The following is a 20,728-nucleotide window of genomic DNA, read 5'->3' as shown; positions in this document are numbered from 1 at the left end:
AAGAGTGCATGAAGAATAATATGATACAGGACAAGTCAGGTAGGTAGAAGTCAGATTGCAAAGAATCTCAAATGTCCAGCTGCAGAGTTTGTTCAATGAAAAGACAATGAGAAGCTGCTGAAGTCATTTTGTTTTGAATCAGAAGAGTGACAGTCAAACCCATGCATCATACTCAGATGACTCTGTGACCTCACTGATGTGGGCTTTCGCTTCAATAATGCTGATCACAACCTATCTATTTTTAGATGCCTACTGAGCTTGTGAGTAACTCTTATTTAGGTCCTCCCCTAAATTTCCCAGTACGTTAGAGACCTTCTTTAATTTCTTTTGACATTACAAGGATAGCATGGTATACTCTTATTCTGAGGTTTCATCACAATAAAGAGGTGACTCTGGTTCTCAAAGATTATACCAGAAGAAATAAAGGCTCTGGCAGTTTTCAATATAAAAAGGCTTTGAGTACAGTCGGAATATGAGACTATTTCTGCATTCCAAAGAACGGAAAAGCTCATCACCAGCAGCCTGGGTATTCAGTGATGAATTCTCTAGTCATAGCAAACCAGGAAACAGAGATACAAAATAGTTCAAAATATAAAGATCAATTTGGAGACTGTGTAACATAAAATGGATTGGAGGTAAGATACTGGAGGCATGGAAACCAGTTCAGAGATTACTGCAATATTTTAGAAGAGAAAAACAATAAAGGTTTGATTTAGGGTTAGAAATGGTAGCAAACTGAGCAGAGAAGGGGCAGGTGCAAGAGACACTTTGGAGGCAGAATTCATAGAATCTGACAAATGACTGACAAGTTCACATGTTGGGGTGGGGAAGAGAGAAGATCATGCCAAAGTGACCCCAAAGTTTTGAACCAGGTGATAAGAAGAAATAGTATCAATAGAAATAGGGAAGTTGGAAGAGGAGATAAGTTCAGTTTGACCATGAGTCTGAGGTATGTTGGCAGGACATTATGGTGGATATGTCTGGCACACAGATGAAAATGTAGGACTGGAGCTCAGTGAAGTCATAAGGACTGGACGTACAGATCTGAAAGTCATCTTTTTAGAGACCACATCTCCACTGTATCCCTTAAAGTACTTATCACTAAACTGGGCAAACAGTAGGTACTCAATAAATACTTGATTGATTGGTGGAAAGACTGAAGCCTATTGTAACTCTCTTAAGAGCAGACAATACATAATTACGATAGCATTTAAATGTTCATCAGAAGAATAAGCCTCAAGTTTTCAAAAAGTAAAACAGGTTGGTAGAATTTCATTAGAGAAGGAATTGTCATAGGGTAAGATAAAATGGCAAATAACCACTACATACACTTCACTTTGATTAATGGCCAGGATATAACAGTGAAATTCCTCAAAGGGACTAAAGGGAACAGTGAGCTGATTGTGACCACCAATGAAAACTGTGAGCAGAAATACACAAACATATACATCTCTGTTAAGATGACATGAAACAAGTTCCTCTACCTCCACAGTAGCTCACAGAAGGCATTTTAGAAAATGACTTATGCTAATTTATACTTTTTCTTAAAACAGCTCTTTGAAAATGTGTGAGGCTGTATTCAAAACTGCTACAGAGGCACATTGTGAATTATGATGTGACAATAACACTGATGCCCATAAACACAGTCAATAGAAACTGGTGAGGTGGAATGTTTTTGGAACTTAGAGATTCCTTTGAAGAACCAGAGAAGATGGCAAAAATGCAAATCAAATAGGTCCTTTATTTGGCATGTTTAACTTAAAAAAGAAGGCTATGTGACTTAATGGAAACACTTAAGGGGATAAGGAAGGTGAAGCAAGAATTTGGAAGGGCAGGGGACAGGTCAGAGTAAGTAGTAAGAAAAGTGGATCGTATCTGAGAGGTGGAGCAAGAGAAAGGAGTCCATAATGGTTCCCCACCACCACCAAAAGGTCCATGGCTCTTAACCATCTTTTCTCTTATCACTCCAAGTACTAGGGAAGGTCAGAAATGTCAAAGAGAGGCAGATGCTTTCTAGGGAGGGTGGGGTTTCTCTCTAGTACACGTTTTCCACCTTTAATGTAACAGGCTGAGTGGCTTCACTTGCACCAATCAGTGACATTTCAGAAGACAGAAGTACTGGAGCACAGAGGTTTCAAGAACAGCAGGAAAAGGAGAGAGTGCCAAGAAGAACACGTAGTCCCAAGAACCACCTCGCGGATGGAAAATGCATTTGTTTACCGTGAGCACTTCTGACAGCCCTGCATGCAAACACCTGCTCTCATGAGGAGGGTATAGTCTGCAACATCAGCAGCACCCAGAACAAACGGTAAGGAGGTAAATTAAATGTCCTACAAGGTTCACAAAAAGAGAACTAAATTCTTCTACTAATCTGTAACACTCTGTAAGAAAGTACAATTTAAATAAAGTGCTCTCTCTCTTTTTTTTTTTTAACACAACTGCTAAACTTAAAAGGAAATCAGCCAGTATCCTAACATATGTGCATTTCTTTTATACAGTTGGTTACTTTGACTAGTCACTTACTGTCATGCTCCTATATTCATCTTCAAACATATCCAAAAAAATTTCTTCTCCCTTAAAAGAAAAAGGGCAAGACTATTCATTTTTTTCCATAAACAAGAAAAGTATTATAAACCCCAGTTCATGGCTGTTAAGCCATCTGTTTTTCATTACCAAGTTCTCGTAAATCAACAGGAACTAAAACACACACACACACACACATGCACACACACAATTAAATGATATATGAAATCTCACATTTCACCAGTCACCAATTTTTAAAACCCTTACATCAAAACTGAAACAGAAATGAGGCATTCATATTAATTACTCTAAGGTGACAGGATTGTACTATCTTTTACATGACTTTATATTGGTGTGGGAAGAGTGGAAAGGGAAAGGAAAACTGTTAAATCCCTTCTTTTGTGTAAGTGGTTAGTATAAAAATAAACACTACAAATAATTCCAATAAAGTTAATATTCAAATATTTTCAAAAGATGTTGATTCTAAAATTTGCCAAACTAAACATAGTGAACTCCTGTTTCTTCATAATGGTGGAAGAATGGGAAATTTTGGTTAGCTGAAAGTTACTATTTGACCATATATGGTTTACCAATCCTTAAAGAATCCTAATATGATACTAAAATGATAAACATTATTTTAGATCTTGGTTAGATCTATATCATTTTTAAGATGATTCAGAAGGCACTTAGAATTTTGTAATTCTTCAAGGTCATCATTCTGAATAGGAATTCCCATACTACCAGACGTTTTAACTACAGAAGGGTTAGAAGATGGTAATGAAATGTGCACTGATAAAATACACTGTCTCCATTTCCTTTTGAAAAAAAAAAACAAAACAAAACAAGTTGGATGGGACTTCAGAAGCCATGTAATACAACAAAAGTTCTCTGTTAAACTATCCAGTGAGTGGTCACTCACTCTTTGTTCGAAGAGCTCTAATGAAGGAGAATTTATTACCTCCCCAGGCAGCACATCCCACCTTTGGATGGCTATAATTGTTGGAAGTTTTCCTGATATCAAGCCTAAAGTTGTCTCTTAACGACTTCCAACCATCACTCCTACTTCTGCCTGGTGGAGATAAACTGAACAAGATCAATTCCTTTCCAACTGACTACCTTTTAATATCGGCAAGTAGTTATGTTGTCCCTGTGTTTCCTCTTTTGCAGCCAAACACACTGGCTCCTTCAAACAATCCCTTCAATTTCCAATTCTTTGCCACCACAAAAAGAGCTACTCTTTTGTGCACACAAGTCCTTTTCCTTTTTTTTTTTTTTTTTTAAATCTCTTTGGGATACAGAACTAGTGGTGGTATTGCAGGGTCAAAGGGCATGTAGAGTTTTATGGCCCTTTGGACATAGCTCCAAATTGCTTTCCAGAGTGGTTGGCTCAGTTCACAATTCTACCAACAGTGCTTCAGTGTCCCAATTTACCCACATCCCCTCCAAAATTTGCCATTTTTGTTTTCTGTCACATTAGACAATCTGATAGGTGTGAGGCGGTACCTCAGAGTTGTTTAATTGCTTTTTTTCTAATCAATAGCTTTGATTTCTTCATCTGAATGTTGTCTACTCACATCATTTGACCATTTATCAATTGGGGAATAACTTGTGTTCTTATTTAATTTGACTCAGTTCCCTATATATTTGAGAAATGAGGCCTTTATCAAAGAATCTTCATGTAAAAATTTATTCACAATTATGATTACAATGTATTTCTCTCCATGCTATTTTTTCCTGTTAATCTTTCTCTCTCTCTCCTTTCACCCTGTCCTTTCTCAAATGTCTTGCTTCTGACCACCACCTCCCCAAAACTGCCTTTCCATGTTTCAGTCCCATCCCACCTCTTTCTTAACTCATCTTCCCCTTCTACTTCCCTGTAGCATAAGACAGAATTCTATGACAAATGAGTGTGTATGTCATTCCCTCTCTGAGCCAATTCCAATAAGAATAAGGTCCAATCATTGTCTGCAACTTCATCTTGCCCTCCATCTTCCCCTCCATTGTAAAAGCTCTTGCAACCCTTTTATGTGAGAAAATTTACCTCATTCTACCTCTCCCTTCCCCCTTTTCCAAATGCATACCTCTTTCTCACCCCTTAATTTTGTTGTTTTAGATGTCTATCCCATCATGGTCATCCATCTTTCTCACTACTTAACTTTATTTTTTAAAGATATTATCCTGTCAGAGTCAACTTTCACCCATAACCTCTGTTTTCTAACTGCCCTAACAATATTAAAGATCCTAAGAATTACAAGCATCTTTTCGCATGTATGAATGTAAACAGTTTGACCTTATTAAATCCCTTATGATTTCACTTTCCTGTTCACCTTGCTATGCTTCTCTGGAGTCTTGTATTTGAAACTCAAAATTTCTATTCAGCTATGGTCTTTTCACCAGGAATGCTTGAAAGTTCTCTATTTCATTAAATGTCCATTTTTTTCTCTGAAGGATTATGTTCAATATTGATGAGTAGGGGATTTTTTGTTAGAATTCCAGCTCCTTTGCCCTCTAGAATTCACATTCCAAGCCCTCCAAACCTTTAAATGTGGCATCTGATAAATCTTGTGTTATTCTGACTGTGGTTCCATGATATTTGAAATATTTTCTTTCTGAATGCTTCTTGAAATATTTTCTCCTTGACCCAGGAGCTTTGGAATTTGGTTATGACATTCATGGGAGTTTTCATTTTCGGATCTCTTTTAGGAGGTGATCAGTGGGTTGCTTCAATTTCTAGAACCCTCCAGTTCAAGATACCAGGGCAGTTTTTCTTGATAATTTCTTAAAAGATGATGTCAATGCTCTTTTTTTAGATCACAGCTTTCAGGTAGTCCAATAATTCTTACATTATCTCTCCTCAATCTAGTTTTTAGGTCAGTTGCTTTTCCAATGAGATATTTCACATTTTCTTCAATTTTTTCATTCTTGTGATGTTGCTTTATTCTTGATTTCTCATGAAGTCATTAATTTCCACTTGCCCAATTCTAAATTTTAAGGAATTATTTTCTTCAGTGAACTTTGATATCTCCTTTTCCATTTGGCCAACTCTGCTTTTTAAGGAGTTGTTCTGTTCAGTGGATTTTTTGTGCCTCTTTTACCATTTGGCCTATTCTGTTTTTTAAGATGTTATTTTCTACAGTTTTGGAGGGCTTTTTTGGTGCCTCCTTTACCAAGCCATTGGAGCTTCATGATTTTCTTGCATCATTCTCATTTCTTTTTTTTTAAGTTATAATCTTTAATAATATTTAGAATTTACATAGTATATTAGTGAGTTAATTTATGTAAAGTATTTTGCAAGCACTAAAATGCTACATCAATGTCACCTATTATCTTTGTTATAAAATACTTTCTTCCCAGAAACCTTGTGAGACAGGTAGTATCAGAATTATTCCCCCATTTTACCTAAAGATGAAGAAACTGAGACTTGGAAAAGTCGTAACTTGCCCTCTACTAGTAAGTCTCAGGAGCAAGACCAGAAATCAGTTCCTGACTTCTTGTCCAGGGAGCTCTCCATTTTAGATTCTGATCTCTCATGCCCCTTTTACTTTTTTTTTTTTAATTAATTTTTAGTTTTCAACATTCATTTGCACAAGATTTTGAGTTTCAAATTTTCTCCCCATCTCTCCCCTCTCCTCACCCCCAAACACCCTGCATTCTGATTACTCCTTTCTCCAACCTACCCTACTTCTCTCATACCCCCTCCCTTCCCTTATCCCCATCTTCTTTCTTTTTTTGGAGGGCAGGATAGATTTCTATACCCCATTACCTAAATTTCTTACTTCCCAGTTACATGCAAAAACAATTCTCAACATTCATTCGTAAAACTTTGAGCTCCAACTTCTCTCCCTTCCTCCCTCCCCACCTATCCCCACTGAGAAGGCAAGTAATTCAATATAGGCTATATATGTGTAGTTTTCCTAAAGACTTTCATAACAGTCATGTCGTAAAAGACTAACTATATTTCCCTCCATTCTGTCCTCCTCCCCATTTTTTCTATTCTCTTTTTTGACCTTATCCCTCTCCAAAAGTGTTTACCTCTAATTAACCCCCTCCTCTCATTTTCCCTCCCTTCTATCATTCTTCTCACACCCCACTTATCCCCTTCTCCCCTACTTTCCTGTAGTGTGAGACAGATTTTCATACCAAATTGAGTGTGCATGTTATTTCCTCCTTAAGTCAAATGTGATGGGAGTAAGTTTCACTTTTTCCCTTTTACCTCCCCCTTTCCCCCTCCATTGAAAAAGCTTTTTTTTGCCTTTTTTATGAGATAATTTGCCCCATTCCATTTTTCCCTTTCTCCTCCTGATATATTCCTCTCTTACCCCTTACTTTTATTTTTTAGATATCATCCCTTCCTATTCAACTCTTTCTGTGCCCTCTGTCTATATATACGTGTGTATAATCCTTCCAACTAACCAAATACTGAGAAAAGTTTCAAGAGTTACAAATCTCTTTCCATGCAGGAATGTAAACAGTTTAACTTTAGTAAGTCCCTTATGATTTCTCTTTCCTGTTAACCTTTTTATGAGTCTCTTGATTCTTGTGTCTGAGAGTCAAATTTTCTGTTCAGCTCTGGTCTTTTCATCAAGAATGCTTTAAAGTCCTCTATTTCACTGAATGACCATTTTTTCCCTTGAAGTATTATATTCAGTTTTGCTGGGTAGGTGATTCTTGGTTTTAATCCTAGTTCCTTAGACTTCTGGAATATCATATTCCAAGCCCTTCAATCCTTAATGTAGAAGCTGTCAGATCCTGTGTTATCCTCATTGTATTTCCACAATACTCAAATTGTTTCTTTCTATCTGCTTGCAATATTTTCTCCTTGACCTGGGAACTTTGGAACTTGGCTACAATGCTCCTAGGAGTTTCGCTTTTTGGATCTCTTTCAGGAGGTGATTGGTGGATTCTTTCAATATTTATTTTGACCTCTGGTTATAGAATATCAGGGCAGTTCTCCTTGATAATTTCATGAAAGATGATGTCTAGGCTCTTTTTTTGATCATGTCTTTCAGCTAGTCCCATAATTTTTAAATTGTCTCTCCTGGATCTATTTTCCAAGTCAGTTGTTTTTCCAATGAGACAGTTCATATTGTCTTCTACTTTTTCATTCTTTTGGTTTTATTCTGTAATTCCTTGGTTTCTCATAAAGTTATTAACTTCCACCTGCTCCATTCTAATTTTTAAAGAACTATTTTCTTCAGTGAGCTTTTGAACCTCCTTTTCCATTTGGCTAATTCTGCTTTTGAAAGCATTCTTCTCCTCATTGGCTTTTTGGACCTCTTTTGCCAATTGAGTTAGCCTATTTTTAAAGTTTTTATTTTCTTCAGCACTTTTTTGGGTCTCCTTTAGCAAGCTGTTGACTCACTTTTCATGATTTTCTTGCATTGCTCTCATTTCTCTTTCCAATTTTTCCTCCATCCCTCTTACTTGACTTTTAAAATCCTTTTTGAGCTCTTCCATGGCCTGAGACCATTGCATATTTATTTTGGAGGTTTTGGATGCAGAAGCCTTGACTTTTAGGTCTTCCTCTGATGGTATGTATTGTTCTTCCTCATCTGAAAGAAGGGAAGAAAATACCTGCTCACAAAGAAAGTAACCTTCTATTGTCTTATTCTTTTTTCCTTTTTTGGGCATTTTCCCAGTCAGTTACTTGACTTTTGAGTTCTTTGTCAAGAGGAGTGTATACTCTGGGCACTTCTGAGTTCTCAGTTCCTCCAAGGTGACACAATCAAGGGAAAGGAGTTTACTCCTTTCCTGACCTGCCCTCTGGTCTGAGAGCAACTACAAGCATTCTTTTCTGCGAACAAAATTCCCTCTCCAAAGCCTCTGCCAACTCCATCACGTCAGCACTCCTTCTCACCCCTGGACCACCACTCAGGGCTGAGATCCAGATCAACCACTCAATTTCCCCAGGGTCTTTAGGCTTGGGGAGGCCTGGGTTCCAACAACATAAGTTGTCGCCACCTGGGGCTGAGACTAGACCACTGCATTCCCTTCTTACCCAGGTGAAACAGCTTTCTCACTGACCTTTGAAGGTGTCTTTGGCGTTTGTGAGTTGAGGAATGTGTGACCCGTAGCTACCGGTGGCACCTTGACGCCTGTTCCTATCCTTGCCACAGAGTGGCCAAAGCTGAACTGCGCTCTGCTCCACGCCCAGTGCGACAGACCTTTCCTGTCAGCCTTCCAGGCTGCCTTGGGCTTGAAGTCTCTTTCACTCTGTTGTTTTGTGGCTTCTGCTGCTTTAGAATTTGTTTAGAGTCATTTTTTACAGGTATTTTATGAGCTGTGGGAGAAGAGCTTCTAGAGGTGCATCCTTCTATCTTGGCCATCTTGGCTCTGCCCCTGTTATTCTCATTTCTTTTCCCAAGTTTTCCTCTACCTCTCTTATTTGCATTTTGAAATACCTTTTGAGCTTTTCTAGGAACTCTTTTGGGGCCTGAGACTAATTTTTTTCTTTGAGGATCTGGATATTGCAATTAACTTTGCTATCTTCTGAGTCTGTGTTTTGATCTTCCCTGTCACCATAGTAATATATGGTCAGGTTCCTTTTTTGTTGTTGTTTGCTAATTTTTGTATCCTATGTCTTGACTTTTAACTACGTATTAAAGTTGGCTTTGCACCCAGGTGTGAAGGAGGCACTGTTCCAACCTTCAAGTTTTTCAGGTTGCCATTTTCAGAGCTAGTTCTGGAGGGAAGTCTTTAAGTTTTCAGTTCTTCAAAGGCAGTATTCTCTAAGGAAAGGTGTGGTCACTGCTCTCCTGGCCTCTGCTCCGGTCTGTGAATGACCAACAGCATTCTTTTCCACCCTAGAACTATGACCATGGTTCTTGTTCCCCTGCAGTCACAGATATGCTAGTATCCTTCTCTTCTTGGGACTGTGACTTGGAACTGAGTAGGGACAATGCAACAGAATACTGCACCCCATAAGAGTAAAGACCAACCTTCTGACCAACTGTCTGGCCAGCCTCCTCTAAACATCTGTGGGATAAGAGCTTCAGAGCCTGCTGCCACCAATTCAGTTGCCTCCAAGGCCTGTAGCTGGCTTGCCACAGCTTGGCCTGTGCTCCACTCTCACTCTGTTTAGAGAGACCTTTCCTGACCACCTCCTAAATTGTCTTAGACTGGAAAATTGTTTTACTTTATCCTTCTGTTGGTTCTGCAGTTCCAGATTTTTTTTGGAGGTGTTATTTCAAAGTTATTTAGAGGGAAATTTGAATGAGTTCAAGTAGTTCCCTGCTTTACCCCACCATATTGGCCTCAAACCTTCTGGATCACTCTTCATACTCTTTTTCCATTGAAAATCAACTGCCTAAGTTTAAATATCTGAGGAATCAATAGACTGTTGCACATTTATGTATATGTACTTGTATGTACATATTTACCTTATAAAAATGCCTCACAAGGTGAACACTTTCCTCTCTTGCACCCTATTAAAGAGAGAAAAACATGGAAAAAATCAAATCTTATATGGGAAAAAGTTCAGAAAACTGAATTTAAAAATCTTAAGATAAACATGGGAATCAAATAATTGTTGAAAAAGTACCAGTGACTAATTATAAAATGAGATTTACTAAAAGTATATTTTAGATTCAAGAAAGAATCTATATTTTCTGAGAAGGAATTTAAGGTGCTGCTTCTCCTTTGCTAACACTATCCACTGAATGAGGTGGGTTACAATGTTGGTTGGAAAGATCACTCCTCTATAGGAGAAGACAAGTCCTTACCTCAAGACAGGCAAGGTGCACATCCTTTATAATGCTCCCATTGTTTGTCATGACTTGCTGCTTTAGTAACAAGCAGCTTAGTTCCAAAGTAGCCAGTCTGATTTTTCCATCTATAGAAAGCAAGAGATAAGTTAGTAAATACCTTCAAAGCAGCCTTCACTCATTTGAACAGGTCATTTCATTGCCCACTAATATTTCACAAAAATCTTAACTGTTCAGTAGAGTTTTTAGAGCAAACCCTAAATACTCATGAGTATCTTATAACACAGAAAAAAGAGGAGTCAGTCATAAAAATCATAGAATTTTGTAGGTATAAGAAATTTTGGAAATAAACTAGTCCATCTTCCTCAGTTTTACAGATGAAGAAACTGAAGCTCCAAGAAGTAGTGACTTGTCCAGGGTCAAGGAAATGAGTTAATGCCAAAGCCAAGACCAAGGTCAAAATCCTGCTCTCCTGTAACTGCTCCACTCCACCTCAATGTGTTGCTACACAGCAGCTCACTATGCTGACCTCTTCCATGGAGGTATAAAAAGAGAGAGAATATTATCCTACTGCAGTACATCTACAACTGGACTACTAAGCACTATATGTGTGTGTTCCTCCTTTGTTGCTGAAGAAGACCATGTCATCAGAGAAATAATGACATGACCTGCACTTAACTTTGTTTTGAGTGAGGGAGGGCTGTGCAGGTCACCAGCCTCACTTCTCCATGACCCAGAATGAGGCAGTTGGGGTTAAGTGACTTGCCCAAGGTCACACAGCTAGTGTGTCTGAGGTGAGATTTGAACTCAGGTGCTCCTAACTCCTTCACTGGTGCTCTATCCACTGTACCATCTAGCTGCCTCACTACTAAGCAAAAAGAAAGCCCCAAACTGATAATACAATGTGCCCTTGGGGAGGCCAACAAACTGAGCTTACTGGCAAAAGTTCAATTGTTCTAACTGATAAGACAATTTTCTTCTGATAAAAGGAAATTTTTTCTAACAACCATGCTCCTGGAATTCATGGTCTTTACATTTTAATTTCCCTTCTGCATAGTGTACACCAGTGGTGTCAAACTCAAGTAGAAAGGGCCCCTGCGGGCTGCATGTTGACTTAGAAAACCACAAATTATCTATGCTGTATTACATTTTTATTTATTTTGTTAAACATTTCCCAACTACAGTTTGATACTACTGTTATACATTGTGGCACAGCACAACTCATCAGATATTTTGAAATACATAGCTATTTTACTTTACTACAAGAGAATTTGAGATTTTATAACTAGAATTGGTTAATTAGAGGTAAGCAGTTACCTCGACTTGGCTTCTCAAGTCTTTTATTCCCTATTTCATGCCATGTGTTTTTTTTCCTATGGTAAAATGATCCTTAAGAATCATTTCTTACTGGTTCTCTCCCCACTCCCACCCAATACAAAGTGGAGCTAGTAATGTTAGTCCATTTTGACACTAGGGAAGCAAACTCCTGAGCCCCAGGTCTACTCCTCAGCTTTGGCTTGAAACTTTCCTGGCAGTAGCCTAGCCCTGAATCAGCCTCTCCTCTGCTACTCACTCTTCCACTTGTTCATTCTACAAGTATTTGCTGAATGCTTAGTATGTGCAAGGTATTCTGAGGGGATCACAATAAAGAGTAACATGAATGAGGCTATTTCCTTTCCCTTCAGTTTACCCTAACTACCCACTTATCCTACTGCTTCCTATCTCAGCCTGCGTTTCCCTCAAGTTTTCTGTTTTCTATTCCATTTTGCTCTAAAAGTTCCAAACTCCACTCTGGGGGTTTTTCCAGAGATCACAATTCTGTATATACAATCTCTTCTGTTCGATTATCACATCCCCATGTGTGGGGATAATGGTCTATACTTCTTATACTTCATTTGTACTTATTAATTCCACTGAATCAATCCACACATGACTTTTGTGAAGCATTTTGGTTGGTTTACAAACAACAAGAATCCAACACTGAATACTTATCTCTTTCAATGGAAATTAAAATAAAATTTATAATAGTAAGCAAAAAAAGCCAATCACCAAAAATATAACACACAAAGTTATATTTTCCCAGATCACAGTGACAGCAATAGAAAAAAGCCATTGAAAATACTGGGAGTATTTTACTAAATAACTGTGATTATGACTTATATTTATAACATTTTACAATTTATAGAGCGCTTTCACATTCATTATCTCATTTGACCTTTACCACTTAAGTAAAAAGTAATCACCATCAGATTAAAAGGGTAGGAAGAGGAATTTAGATATTCCAGATTAGGCAACTGAGGATTGGAAAGGTTAGGTGACTTCTCCAAGGTCACAAGATAGTAAATGTAAGAGCCAGGACATGAACACAAGTCATCTGCTTCCTAGGCCAGTGTTCTTTCCATTAAACCACACCATTTCTAATTTTTTGAGGGTGTACTTTATATTTTCTCAGATGCTTTATTTTACAGATGAGCAAACTGAGGAAGAATGAGAAAATATTGCTTGCTTAGGTGAACAACAGAAAAGTTAGGATTAGAAAAATGATTTTAAGGTCTTAACCTTGTTCCAGTGTTGCCTGACAGTAACCCTTACCAATCTGAGCAGCATAGTTCATTATCCTGATGAGTCTCTCGGCAAGTAAGTGGTTATAGGAGGTCTTCTCAACTTCAGTCTGCACTGGAAGCTGAATTCTATCTAACTTCTCTGGATCAATTCCTACAATGAAAACAAATGAAACAACAATGTAAAACATAAAAAAAGATTTTCATCAAAAGATTTGCTCACTTAAGGAAGAGAGACCAATAGGTACAAAGGCAACTATATTGTAACTAAAATTCTCACCATTCATTGTAAATACCATCTCACAAAGGATCATATCTCCATCGTTAGAAATATACAGCTTCAACAAACTTTTTATATGAATTTCAGTCAACACAGAATTTGGAGGGCAGAGAGGAAGTACATACAATGGTGTGATGGCAATCTAATTAGGATCTCTTGCTGTTTTTGTTTTACTAAAAGTACCTCTAATTGAATAATGTGATTAAAGAAGATCTTTCTCTCTCATTGATGTGCATGTCCATTGTGGGAAGCTTGATTAGGGGAGTTGCTCTGTAGGAGGGTCCCAAGTACCTTTTGTTTTTTCTGTTGAGGCACTGGGTCAGTGCCTCAGTGCATAAATACTCTGAGGGTGAGGTTTTACTTTGGGGCTTAGTTTTTGTAAGAAGGTTTGAGTGCCAGATGAAGACTCTGGGAAGCCACTTTAAGGAGACCCCCCCACTTTGAAAACCCAGATGTCAATGCTTCCCTCTTTGGTAACTATGGTCAGACAGCTGGACCTGTCTGTTGAATCATGGTCAGGCAGAGGAAGCCATGTCTCTGTATTGTCTTTGAAGTTCAGAGTGCTGGTTCCCCTGAACTAGGTGAATGAAATATGTGTTTGGTTAAAGGAATGATACCCGTACTTGATTAAAGTGATTATTAACCCCTCAAAAGCTGCCTTTCCTTTTATGAATGCAGATCTAAAAACCTGTGACAGCAGGCCCCCGTACATGTAGCGGTGCTTACTGACACAAATGGAAACCCAACAACACTAAAAATTCATTGTTTTTGTGCCAATGAAACACTTCAATAAATAGCTATTTAAATCTTAAAATTGGAGGGGGAAGGACGAAACAAAAGCAAGGGAAGGGAGAAATGTCACTGCTTGGAACACTTGACATATTGTCCTTTGAGAACTAGATGCTTCCTAAGAAACTTGACAAAAGAGATGAAAACTGCATCCAACAGCTTATTGTCTGGACTCTAAGTAAGTGCAACAAACATACTAACATAATAAACCATAACAATATATCTTATTTTGTTGAATTTCTTCCAATAGTGAACTTAAGTTGTTAAATAATTCCAAGGAAACGACGTTTTTGACATACACCTTCCAAATACATTTAATAACTCCTGTCATATACAACAATAAAAATCTATTCTTCAAAAACTGTATTTCAATGAAAATTCATCTTGTTTAGAATACATCATTTTAAAACATAATTACTCATACTACAATAGAAAAATACTGATGTTGCATCCTGGTTGTATTTTATTCATTTGAAAAAAATCTAAAAGATAGTTTTGATGGCAATTTGTATTCTGTTACCTAGAGAATTCAGCAACATTAGACTCTTTCTCCTTCAAACAATAAGTTTTGAAAAAGAAAACAGCACTTTACGCTAAATTTATCACCTAACTTTATGGTCCCTTAATCAAACACACGACTTTAAAGAAGAGGTCACACAGAACATGGGTTGTTGGTTTTCCCCGGAATTCAGTGTCAAGCCATAAAGCACACTGAAAGACACAAATTTTGGGAAATATTTCTATGTACTTGTATGTGTTCAACATTTCTCTTTCCTTCCCCCTCCTTCCTTTATTTATTTATTTTTTTTGGCACAAACAAAGAACATATAGAGGTTTCTTATCACAGAAATAAAACACTTTAATTTCAGTGGTTATTCTGACTTTCCTGAAACTGATAATGCTACCCCTTCTGTAATGGACAGTACCAACCCCAAAGACAGATAAAATCTAAAAATGAAAGAGCAGGAAGAGGAAAACAGAAATGTTAATTCATAAGTTGTGACCACTATAGCTGACTGCTTAGCATTTTATATTTGTCTTTCTGTTTCATGATACCCTTTTAAAAGAATTTACAGATCTTCATCAAATTTCACAGACTTCCAATGGGTATCAAGTTCTATCCGAAAATTGAATTATACCTCAGAACAGTATTCTAAAAGAAAATAATGGTTGATAAAACCTCCAAATGACATGTTGTATAATTTTCAGTAATTTCAGTGAAATTTGGTCCACAGGTGAATGGCAAATGCTGAACTGGAATCACAGTTCTCAAACACCAAAAAGGTGTAATACTGTTTACATTTAAACAGAAAGGAAGACATTTTATTTGGTGCTAAATCTCTCATACATGCAAAAAAAAGTTTAAAATTTATTTTAGAAACAGAAACTGGAAAAGTTTTTAGACAGCTTAAAAGCCTGGAAAAGTCAAATACTCTGGGGAAAAAAAAAAGAGAAGAAAGAGAAAGATAATGTCCCCAAATCATAGTTTCTCCCTTCCTTAGACTTTTATATACATTGAGAAGTTCAAAGAGATTTTAAAAAACATTTAAAATTCTAATGTTCCCACTAAGTACAATATTGATTCTTTGATAAGACAGCTGAATATTTCCAATAAATAAGTTCTATGCCATCTATGTAAAAAACTATACTACATCTAATCTTTGTCACAATCATCATTTGTTCTGTGGTTCTACATCTGGATGTTCAGGAACAATGTATTAATTCTTCTATATCCTCTACAGTGATGAAGACTAGTGATTTTCAAATACAGAAAGTCAGGGCCAGTTGCAAGGGTATTTAGCTTCTTTGCAGGGTAATATTTTTATCTTTTGAAACTGACATCAGTGTCAAATACACAAAAGGCACTTCATAAACGTCTGATGACAATTTGGAGATGTAATCTTGTACTTCACATACCTCCTATGACTAGGGCTGGGGGAGAAGGAGGAGGGTAGCGGAATGAGAGGGGGCAGTGTTAGAGGGGTTAGGAGGAAGGGAGGAAATTACTGAAATCTTCCAAACATCTGGCATGGCAGGTCTTTCCCTGTATCTACATCTGTCAGATCGTGACCTGAAAAAATAAGTTTGTGTGTTTTCATGTCATCTCTATTACCACCAACACCAGGAGTGAAAAGAGACTAATTTAAAGAACTGGAGGCAGTGTTACTCTGTGGGAGGTTTCCTAATCAGCTAATCTCAGTTACTGGTAATTAAACAGACTTTCTTATTCTTGGATTCCCTCCCACAACAATGATTCTGGAGACAGAAATACAGCCCCAACACTAGGGGTGGGCCTCAAATTTTATGACAATGAGCTGAAATAGACTCCTGGACAGAAAAGTCTACAAAAATCTCCTCCTCCACACCTCAAAAAAGTCACTAGGTATGCTCAAAATACCACTTGCCAAGTTAGACAATAATAGGTTAGATCTGAATAAAAGTGGGGGGAAATTGAACAGGTAACACTCAAGATCACATCTTCAGTTAAGCTGATATTTACAGTTGTTTAAAAATAGCCTGCTTCCAATTTTCAGAGGCAGAAACTAAAGCTATTTATAGTCACATGAAAAAATGCTCTAAATCACTATTGATTAGAGAAATGTAAATCAAAACAATTCTGAGGTACCACATCAAATCTATCAGATTGGCTAACATGACAAGACAGGAAAAGTACAAATGATGGAGAAGATGCAGGAAAATTGGAACATTAATGCATTGTTGGTGGAGTTGTGAATTGTTCTAACCCTTCTGGAGAGTCATTTAGAACTCTGCCCAAAGTGTTTGATCCAGCAATACCACTTCTAGGGCTGTATCCCCAAGAGATCATAAAATCTGGAGAAAAGATCCACATGTACAAAAATATTTATAGCAGTTCTTTTTGTGGGGGCCAAGAACTGGAAATTAAGGGGTTGTCCATCAATTGGGTAAGGGCTGAACAAGATGTGGTGTATGAATGTAATGGAATACTACTATGCTATAAGAAATGATGAGCCGGTGGACTTCAGAAAAACCTGCAAAGATTTATATGAACTGATGCTGAGGGAAGTCAGGAGAACACTGTACACAGTAACAGCTACACTGTGCAATGACTGACTGATACTTAGTTCTTCTCAGTAACGCAAGGATCAAAAACAGCTCCAAAAGACTCATGATGGAAAAAGTCATCCACATCCAGACGAAGAACTATGGAATCTGAATGCAGATGGAAGCAGACTATTTACTCTCCTTTTTTGTTTTTCTTTTTCATGGTTCCTCCCATATGTTCTAAATCTTCTATATAACATGACTAATGTGAAAATATGTTTAGTAAGAATGTATATGTAGAGCCTGTATCAAATTGCATGCCATCTTGGGGAAGAGGGAGGGGAAGGAAGTGGAGAAAATTTAAAATTTAGGCAAGTGAATGTTGAAAATGGAAAATATTTTTTTTCTTTTAAATAGCCTGCTTCAGAATCTATTCCATAGTGGCCTTTTAGCTCCCTTGAATCATGAGCTGTTCAAAACTAGAAGGGATTGCCTTGGGCAGTAGTGAGAGTAAGCAGCATGGTGTCATATGTACTAGCTATGTGATCTTGGGCAAGTCACCGAACTTTTCTAAGTTTGCTTCCTCATCTGGAAAAAGAAGATAATAATAACATCTACGTAACAGGACTGTTGTGATGATGAAATCAGATAAAGTAGGTAAGGCTTTACAAACCTTAAAGTGATACACACACACACACACACACACACACATACGGCACCTATTACTGTCATCATTAGTGTCATAATAATATAACTCCCAATATTGGAAATATTTAAACAAAGGCTAGATAACCAGCTATCAGGAATATTGTAGAGGTAATTTCTGTATAAGATAAGTTTGGACTGCATTAAGCTTTCTTCCCATGCTGAAATATCAGGTATAATTTCTACTCTTGAAAAAATGTTTTTCCAAATCTTTGAAAAAAATAAAAATTCCACTTTATTTTAGTGTCTATCTAGTTTCCCTATTTCTTTCACCCTTTCCGAGCAGTATCACTCCATGAAAACAGATTTCTCTTCCTTTAGGTGGTATTTCCCACAAAGTGTGTTTGTGTGTTGTATGGGGGGGTTAGAAGGAGGTTGCCTTAAAACAGAAATATAATAACTCCAAAGACCACCACGTTGGTTTATATAGAGAAGGTTTCTACTGTCAGCCACTGCTTTTAGGAGACTCAACAAAGGAATGAAAGGACAAATTTTCTATTATGGTCACGAACCAGAATTCATTATGTCACCCTACTGAATCCTAAGTGCCAAAGCTCTCTTATTCCATTCAACCCTTTCTACTGCTGTATATTCATTTTGATGTGGCCTTTAATCTACTGTTATTTACTGGAAGTCCTAAGCTAACATTCAGTTTTATTATCATTCCTTTTATGTTTAAATTGTCTCATGATGAAAAATCCATCTGATGGAGAGACCATCTCATTAAGCGAGCTGTGATGGTGGTAAAAATTTGGAATGAAAATTCAGAAAGTTACGTAGAAATGACCTTCTGTTGCCTCAAAGAAAAAATACACCTAACCAAAATCCTATCCTAAGACTGGAAATAAAGCAAAAGCAAATAATAAATTCTACAAATGAGATGATGTGGCCTTTTCTGCATAACCCTATTCCAATAGCATTAACACAAAACTTTCTCAAAGAAAACAATGTTTCAAGTAGATTATTAGTGGGAAAGTAAAGAAAGAAACAATTTGACTTTTTTTTTTTTTGGCATCTGCACTGTCAAATGTTTCTTTTTGTTGCAAAAACAGTTTTTAACTAATAGTCACATTGATGGGATACTACCCTCCATAAATATTCAGTTTTACTTTTAAAGCTAAAATGTGAGTCACAGAAAAGAAAGAACACTAACAGATGACCCAATACTCATATAAGGAATACTGCAATGAAGTCATTTAGAACGTGCCAGTGGTATACCCATTCACCAGGTCTATCACAGTTTGTGTTATTTTTAGTGTTATCATTAATTCTTTTCATATATAATCAACTATTAGATCCTGTCAATTCTATCTCCATAGGAGCTCTTGAACAGGTCTCTTTCTCTGCTGGTAGAAGGACTCATTATTACTTCCCTCTACTACTACAGCATCTTACTACCTAGTCTTCCTGACTCCAGTCCCCTTTCCCAAGCCAAATTCATATTCCACAAGGCTTAATAGTAATCTTTACACATAGATCAGATCAGGGCGTCCCTCCTTTGCCCCATACCTTCACTAGATCTCTACCAAATTACTGAATCTTAGACTTCAAAGGAACCTCAGAGGTCAGTTAGTCCAAACATTACCTGAATAGGAATCCTGTCTACAATATCTAATGTAAAAGTCCACTTAATGAACTTCAGTGATGGGAGATATAAGGCAGCCCACTGCATTTTTGAGCAGCTCTAATTATAAGGAAATTTTTCCTTTTATTACGCAAAAATCTGCCCTTCTCCTTCAGTTTTATGCAGATAGTATCAATACAAAACACTTATATGATTCCCTGAAAGCTGTTTATGGACCAAAAACCTATGGTGCATCACAACTACTCAGTTCTGATGGAGCCATATTAATTAGTGATAAGGACATGATCCTAGAGAGATGGGCTGAATACTTCCATGGTGTTCTCAAGAGACCATCATCAATCAACGCTGAGGCCAACAACTACTTGAACTTCCAACTGAAGAAGAGGTTTTAAGGGCCATTAGGCTCCTTTCATGTGGCAAAGCTTCTGGTGCTGATTTTATTCCAGCTGAGATTTACAAGGTATTTTGCTCATACAAAAGCTGACTGAAATTTTCCAGGTTATATGGCAAGACAAAGTTATCCCTCAGGGAGTTCAAGGATGCCTCCATTGTCCATCTCTATAAAGGTAAAGGGAATGGATTGTCCGGGGAAAATCAGAGTGGGGGGGGTCTCTCTCTTAGTCATTGCTGGCAAAATTCTTCCTAAAGTCCTCCTTGATAGGCTGATCCTTCACCTGGAGGATGTTCATATACCTGAGAACCAGTGTGACTTCAGAAAGGGACAAGGAACAGTTGATATGGTGTTTGCTGCCCGACAACTCCAGGAGAAATGTCAAGAGCAGAACAGAGGTCTGTACACAACATTTGTAGATCTGACCAAGGCCTTTGACACTGTTAGTCATGAGGGTTTATGGAAAATTATGGAAAAATTTGGTTGCCTAGAGAAGTTCATCAATATCGTATGTCAATTTCATGTTTGCCTGGGTTCTGGATAATGGACAAAGCTCTCGTGCGTTCCCAGTCACCAATGGAGTGAAACAAGGTTGTGTGCTTGCTCCCATGCTTTTTAGCATGATGTTTTCAGTCATGTTGTCAAATGCTTTCAATGAGGATGAACACAGTGTCAAAATCAACTACTGTACTGATGCTAAGTTCTTCACTGTGAAAAGGCTACAAGCCAAGACCAAAGTGGAGGGAGTGTTGGTGCATGGTTTTCTGTTTGCACATGATTGTGCACTCAATGCAGCCTCTGAAGTTGAGATGCAACAAAGTATGGATCAATTCTCTGAAGCCTGTGCTAATGTTGGCCTAATAATTAACACCAAGAAAACACAGGTGCTCCATCAGTCACCACCACACCATCCATACGTGGAACCATCGATTACAACAAATAGAGAAGTTCTGAATGCTGTGGATAAGTTCACTTACCTTGGTAGTGTACTTTCCAGGGATGTACACATAGACAATGAGGTTGATGCACGCACTGCCAGAGCCAGCTCAGCATTTGGGAGTCTCCAAAGAAAGGTTTGGGAGAGAAGAGGTATTGGACTGACTACCAAAATGAAGGTCTACAGAACTGCTGTGCTGACCTTGTTGTTGTACGCTTGTGAAACATGGA

General features: G+C 37.6%; 1 protein-coding gene across 11 annotated transcripts in view; it reads right to left on the bottom strand.

Annotated features, from left to right (window-relative positions):
• The window catches only part of CLEC16A (C-type lectin domain containing 16A), a 227,408-nt gene that overhangs the window by 128,575 nt on the left and 78,105 nt on the right, over positions 1–20,728 (bottom strand). For all 11 annotated transcript variants that reach the window (XM_072609236.1, XM_072609193.1, XM_072609219.1 and 8 more), the window contains 4 exons: positions 12,819–12,941; positions 10,245–10,354; positions 9,903–9,947; positions 2,524–2,574 (listed from right to left, as the gene is read on the bottom strand). In XM_072609236.1, the coding sequence (XP_072465337.1) occupies positions 2,524–2,574; positions 9,903–9,947; positions 10,245–10,354; positions 12,819–12,941 (329 nt within the window). The remainder of the gene's footprint in view (positions 1–2,523; positions 2,575–9,902; positions 9,948–10,244; positions 10,355–12,818; positions 12,942–20,728) is intronic.

This window comes from Notamacropus eugenii, chromosome 1, assembly GCF_028372415.1.
Source record: "Notamacropus eugenii isolate mMacEug1 chromosome 1, mMacEug1.pri_v2, whole genome shotgun sequence".
NCBI classification, from domain to species: domain Eukaryota; kingdom Metazoa; phylum Chordata; class Mammalia; order Diprotodontia; family Macropodidae; genus Notamacropus; species Notamacropus eugenii.
Note: the sequence above shows the minus strand (reverse complement) of the source record. Positions and strands in the feature narration are given on the sequence as shown.